Source organism: Triticum aestivum, chromosome 6B, assembly GCF_018294505.1.
Source record: "Triticum aestivum cultivar Chinese Spring chromosome 6B, IWGSC CS RefSeq v2.1, whole genome shotgun sequence".
In the NCBI taxonomy this organism is placed as follows: Eukaryota; Viridiplantae; Streptophyta; class Magnoliopsida; order Poales; family Poaceae; genus Triticum; species Triticum aestivum.
The window spans coordinates 175,011,936-175,018,353 of NC_057810.1; the positions used below are offsets into that span (position 1 = coordinate 175,011,936).

Consider the following 6,418-nt stretch of genomic DNA (forward strand, 5'->3'; position numbering starts at 1 on the left):
ACGGGAGGGTAGGACAAAAGATGTCATGCAAGTTCTTTCCATAAGCACGTATGACTATTTACGGAATACATGCTTGCATTATATTTATGAACTGGAGCTAGTGCCGTATCGCCCTAGGTTATAACTGTCTCATGATGAATATCATCCAACGAATCACCGATCCAATGCCTACGAATTTATCTTATATTGTTCTCGCTGAGTTACTACTGTTGCTACTGCTGTCGTTACTGCTACAATATCACTGCTATCATTGTTACTGTTACTGTTACTACTGCTGCTATCATTAAAACTATCATACTACTGTTCTACTAATCACTTTGCTGCAGATAATTAATCTCCATGTGTGGTTGAATTGACAACTCAGTTGCTAATACCTTCAAATATTCTTTGTTCCCCTTGTGTCGAATCTATAAATTTGGGTTGAATACTCTACCCTCGAAAACTGTTGCAATCTCCTATACTTGTGGGTTATCAGGGTCGGGCCAGGCTCGGGCCTAGACTTTGGCTGCCAGGCTTTTGCAAGCCAGGCCCGAAACCCAGCCCAACATGAGTAATGCGCTGGTTTAGTTGTATAGCAAGTGCCATACCTTGCACTATCGCGTGAATTTTCGCCTCGAAAGCATCACTACAAATGAACATAAATATATATATGCTACGAACACGACTGGCCTGTCGTGGCCATAGGAATCATGCCTGCTGACGCTATGCCATCCACCTCAGAGAAAGCAACATCTACGGACAACACCATGCACCTGTCCAACTGGGTTGTTGTCCAAGCCATGGGTGGTGAGGTATTCTTCAACTTTGGTTACATTGAATCCACTTCGAGCGGCATCTTCCCTTTTATGATCTCCTCTACTGAGAACTTGTGTGCGTTGTCGATAGATTGCCAGTACCTCTATAAGAATCAACCGAGGTACTAACCGAGTGGAGGGGGGGTCTACTTCCCATGAACAACATCATTCCTTAGTTGCCATATCCGCCAAATTAGCATGACGACAATGCTTCATTGAGTCTGGACAGCCATCGAGGATGTATAGCAACCAGTCAACTCCCGTGTCCATCAACTTGTCACTGGCCGAGAGTGGAAAATACTCTCCCATGCCATCCCAAAGTAAAATGCCGTGATTGCATGAGGCGTGGAAGGGTGATTCCTCGTCTACCTCGCAAATGGGGCAAAGCGAACTAGTCTATAAGTGATGATCTGATTTTCCGTTAGCCGTCTATAATGCCCTAGTATATGCCTTCCACGTGATTATCTTCATCTTCTGTGGAACACTTACCTGCCAAATCAAGTTCCAGAGTGTCCTATTTCCATCAGGGTTCGAGTTTGATGCACCATTGCGAAAAGCCCCGTCATGATCAGCCATAACCAGATGATAAGTGCTCCGAACATATAACTGCCCCTTCTGCTTTGGCTACCACGCTATGAAATCCCGGCACTAGCTAGGGGGGTAGGTATTTTCAAAATCTCAGCAACATCCATCTCCTAGAAGAACTCTGACAAAAGTTGTGAGTTCCAAGCACCATGGACATCCACAAAAACTGACATTGGTTAAGTCTGCAATTACCTTTTGGGGTGACAGGTCAGAAAGATGGGCCTTTTGGAATCCATGGATTGCGCCATGTTTTAATCGAAGTATCATTCCCAACTCTCTAAATAACCCCTTTGTTCAACAGTTCAAGCCCATACTGCACTCCTTTCCAAACCATGGAGGAGTTGCCAGTAGAAACTTTATCCAATAGATTCCCTTTCCGATAATATTTTGCATGTAAAAGACGTGCACAAAGGCTATCTGGTGTATCAGTGGGTCTCCAAGCCCGCTTAGCAAGAAGAGCCTAGTTAAAAGCTCGCATGTCACGGAAACCAATGCCCCCCTTTGCCTTGAGAAGCACCATTTTATTCCGGCTCAACCAAGCCATCTTTCTTTTTTCTTTTTCTAAACTGCACCAATATTGCCACATCATCCATGTTAGATCATCACACACCGAAGCAGGCAAACGAAACACACTCATAACATATGTGGGTATTACTTGGGTGTGTTGATTAGAATGTCCTTGTTGCCAGAAGATATATATTGTTCACTTCAGTCAACTAACCTTTTACCCAGGCTTGCATGCAGGGTCTCAAACATATCATTGTTCGTTCTCCCATCAGGCACTGGCATTCCCAAATACTTGGGGTCAAGTACTTATTGAGAAATATCCAGAATTCCTTTAACATCATCCGCCACAACATCGACACCGTTATCGAAAAAAAGGGATGGAACACTTTGAGGGTTTAGAAGTTGCCTCGTTGCCAAAGAATAAGTGCTCAACAAACCTTTCGCCAACCCTACCTGTTGTTGCGAGGCTTCAGAGAATAAGGAATCATCCGCAAACAATAAGTGTGAGATTGTCGGCGCTCCCCGATAATTTTTCACCCCTTCTAACCATCGTCCGCCATAGACTTATGCACCAAGGCACATAACACATCAGCAACAAATAAAAAAAATTATGGGGACAAAGGGTTACCTTGACATAGGCCTCTCGCGGGCTCGAAAGGTCCAAGTAGTTTTCCATTTAATTTCACTGAATATTTCGCCGATCTAACACAAGCCATAACCAAAAAAATCCATCTTGTCGAGAACCCTTAAGTAAAGAACCTTCCAGAAAGTCCCAATCCCAATCCACGCGATCATAGGCCTTCGAAAGGTCTAGCTTGTAAGCATGCAAAGGAAAGCCCCTCTTCAAGGATTGGATATGATGTATACACTCGAAGGCAATTATAGATTTACCAGATATTAGCCTCCTAAAGATAAACACATTCTTGTTCTCTGAAATAAGCTCACTGATATAAGGCTTGAGACGATTCATCAAACACTTCGACACAATCTTATAGATCACGATACACAAGCTAATGGGCCTAAAAGATTTCAATTCTTTGGATATTGCACCTTAGGAATAAACACAATAGTAGTATCGTTCGCTACCATCAGGCATAAGACCAATATAAAAAAAACTTCAAAACAACAACAGTGATTTCTTTTTTAAGAATTAACCAGTTCCTCTCGTAGAACCTAGCAGGTGGAGCTTTAAGCGGTCCCATTTGAAACAAAGCATCTGATGCTTCTTTTTTCTTAAAACGACCTACATAAGGCCATGTTCATATTCTCTGTCACCCTTGTTTCAGTTAACTCAAGCACCGTCCCCGGAGAAATAGTGGGATCTTTAGTATATTCCTCTTGAAAATATCTATGAATCATCTTTATCATTGAAGCAAATCGAGAGATGATTTGAATCCAATCAAAACTGAAACAAACTGGGGCTTGCTATCCTTGTATGTACGTGTCATGCACTAAACAAAGTTCGAGCGCATGGGTGCCGTCTGGTCTAGCTTTTCCCTCACAAAAGAAATTTTCTTTTGAAGGGTAGAGAAATATTATCTACATTCACATATACATGTGTGTGAACGTGTCAAGTGTGAGCTGTGCCAGCATGCAAGAAAAAGGAGCGGCGGTGCAACCTGGTAAGACTACATGTGACGGGGTGACTTTCCAGCAGTCATTGGATCTTTCATTGCGCACCTAAAGCAAAGAATTGATCTCTGTCTTTTACTTGACTTGTAGTCCAGACTTCTTCTGACAAGCAAAACCCAGGGACACCGCGCCACCGCCACCCCTGCATGCGCATGCATGAAAGCAGGCCAATACTTCGTGTACATGCTGATTATCATACGAAGTTCGAACATCGATCGAGCGCCATGGGAACCAGCCTGCTGAACCTTCTCCTCATGGAGGTGGCGGCCATCGTGAGCATCATCCTCCTGTCCCTCCTCGTCGTGCTCAGCTCCTACCGCCGCCGCGCCGGCCACCCCGCCCTCCGCCTCTTCGTGTGGGCCGCGTCCACGCTCTTCCTCCCGCTCGTCTCCTACGCGGTCTCCGCGGCCGCCAAGTGGGACGCCGCGCGCGTGCCCCTCCTCCTCGCCTGGACCGTCTTCCTCCAGATCCTGCGCAACACCATCGACACCGCCCGGTGCTCCTCCCTCACCATCGACAGCAACGCCTCCGGCGGCAGCAAGTTCCGCCCCTCCGTCGAGCAGCTGGCGCGGATGGGCTGGGTGGCGTTCCTCATCATCAGCAGCGGCGGAGAGGCCGGGAGCCCGCAGCTCACCGGCGTGCTCCTTTGGCTGTGGGTGCTCAGCCTCGTCAAGCTCATCCACCGGCTCGTCGCCGCGGAGCTCGCCAAGAACTCGTTCGCCGTCGGCCTCAACGCTTACCTCATCTCCGACTACATGAAGCAACTCCATTGCCGAGAGCAAGATCATCCAGGAGAAGACAGCACGCAAGACGGCGTGCCGCCTTACCTGGTGATGGGCGAGGAGAAGCTGCACATCGAGGCCAGGCCGCATGGGTACCAAATTGGCAGGACGTCTCAGGCGCCGTCGTTGTCCGCCGATGCCGGGCACGTGGTCACCATGGACCGGATATGGCGGCTTTATTCCGCCGGAGACTCGCTCCTCGCGGCTTATCCGCACACCAAGGATCTCTGCCTGTCCTTCTCCCTGTTCAAGCTGCAGCTCCGGAGGTTCCTCGGGTGCCCCCTCGCGGAGGTGGGCTCTCGCCGAGCTCTCGCATTCGTCCACGATGGCCTCCTCGCCGGGAGCCCGGAGAGAGCATTCGGGGTGATCGAGACCGAGCTGGCCTTCCTCGCCGACTTCCTCTACTCCAAGCTCACCTCCTTCTACGCGAGCGGGTGGTGGTTCCCGGTGCTCAACTCCATCCTCGTCCTCGCCACGTGGGTCAGCTGCCTCGCGGCCGGCGGCGCCATCGTGCACGACATGACCAACCAAGGCACGGCGCTCGCCGTGGACTACGGCGTGCTCCGGGACTACCTGCAACGCCACGACACCGTGTTTCACGCCATCGTCGTCCTCGACGTGCTCGTCACCGTATCCTTCATCGTCGCCATCGTCTTCACCGAAGGGTGGGAGATCGCCAACTACGTCCGCTCCGACTGGATCAAGGTGGCCACCATCTGCGAGTACGCGCGCCGCCCGTCCTGGCGCAGGTCGCGGTGGACGCGCGGCAAGCTCGGCCGCGTCCTCCGGTTCACGGCCGTCCAGCGCTGGGACGACCGGTTCGGTCAGACGTCCGTCCTGCAGACCCGGGTGTGCTACTGCGGATGCGTTTCCCGGCAGGTCGACCGGATCTCCAAGACGTCAGTCCCCGTGCCGCCGTCGGTCAAGGCAGCCATCGTGACGACGCTGAGGACAAACCACGGAGCACTCGGGAACGGCGTGCTGTCGTTGCAACGGAGCGGCGTCGTCGATAAGTTTACCTGGGCTTGCCGCGTCGGTGACGGCGGCAGTGGCGAGAGAAGCATCTCCGAGCAGATCCTCGTGTGGCATGTCGCCACGAGTTTGCTCGAGATCAAGCGCTCGGAGGCAGCGGCTCATGGCAGCGACAACGACGTCGAGGATGGCGGAGACTGCGACGACACGGTGGTCGTGGCCACGCACCTGTCACGGTACTGCGCCTACCTCGTGGCGCTGAAGCCACAGCTCCTGCCGGACCACCCGGCGTGGACGGAGGAGCTCTACGAGGGCGTCGCGGAGGAGGTGGCGAGGGTCCTCGCGCGCTGCGCCGGGCCGTTGGTGCGGTACGAGCGAGCGGCGACGTGCCTCGGCGGGAGTATGAACGAGACGCTGAGGAAGGCTTCGAAGCTCGCCCGGCAACTGGCCGAGGAGGTCGGCGACGAGGAGGCGGTCTGGAGAATCCTGGCCGAGTTCTGGGCGGAGCTCATCGTCTTCCTTGCGCCATCGGAGAACGTGACGGCGCATGCCAAGTCGCTCCGCCGTGGTGGTGAGTTCATCACCGTGCTTTGGGCGTTGCTCGGGCATGCGGGCATTGTTTGCCGTCCCGAGAGTGACGTCGAACACTCGCGCTAGCTGATCATGACATCATTTGTACTATTTCTTTTTATTTGTTTGGGCGTGTATATACGAATATCAACTATTATTAACCTGCTATGAATATTGTATGCAACTCATCACGGACACACACCCACTTATACTCCGTTCATCCTGAGGCTAGCCTGCGACTGCGACACAAGCTCCCGCGGTATATCAGCGCCGCGTAGAATGCCCCACCCATTTTTTTCGGAAATGTTAACGCCCACACGTGTGGGCGTTGGCCACCTCAACCACACGCATCCATCGCCGTCCAGCAGTATATGCACGAATCTTAGCATGATCTGAACGATTTTCTGTGCCACGTAGGATAAGGCGCGTGTGTGATGTGTGACATAGGTCGCCCACACGCCGGTTGCCCCTCCGCGGTCAGCGGTTGTCACCCGAGGGCGTGCGGTGGAACTGCTCTGCGTCCGCACGCCACGCGCCGACCGTGGTTGACGTCAAACACGTCGCCCACTTCGCCCC

General features: G+C 51.9%; 1 protein-coding gene across 1 annotated transcript; it reads left to right on the top strand.

Moving 5' to 3' along the window:
- Positions 1-3,722: 3,722 nt before the first annotated feature.
- On the top strand, positions 3,723-5,992 carry LOC123133887 (uncharacterized). The gene has a single exon (XM_044553275.1). The coding sequence runs from the start codon at positions 3,743-3,745 to the stop codon at positions 5,927-5,929; it is 2,187 nt and encodes a 728-aa protein (XP_044409210.1). The 5' UTR covers positions 3,723-3,742; the 3' UTR covers positions 5,930-5,992.
- The last annotated feature ends 426 nt before the right edge of the window (positions 5,993-6,418 follow it).

Bases quoted from the DNA above. Each gene is read 5' to 3' on its own strand.
- LOC123133887 (XM_044553275.1), top strand. From the start codon at position 3,743: ATGGGAACCAGCCTGCTGAACCTTCTCCTCATGGAGGTGGCGGCCATC.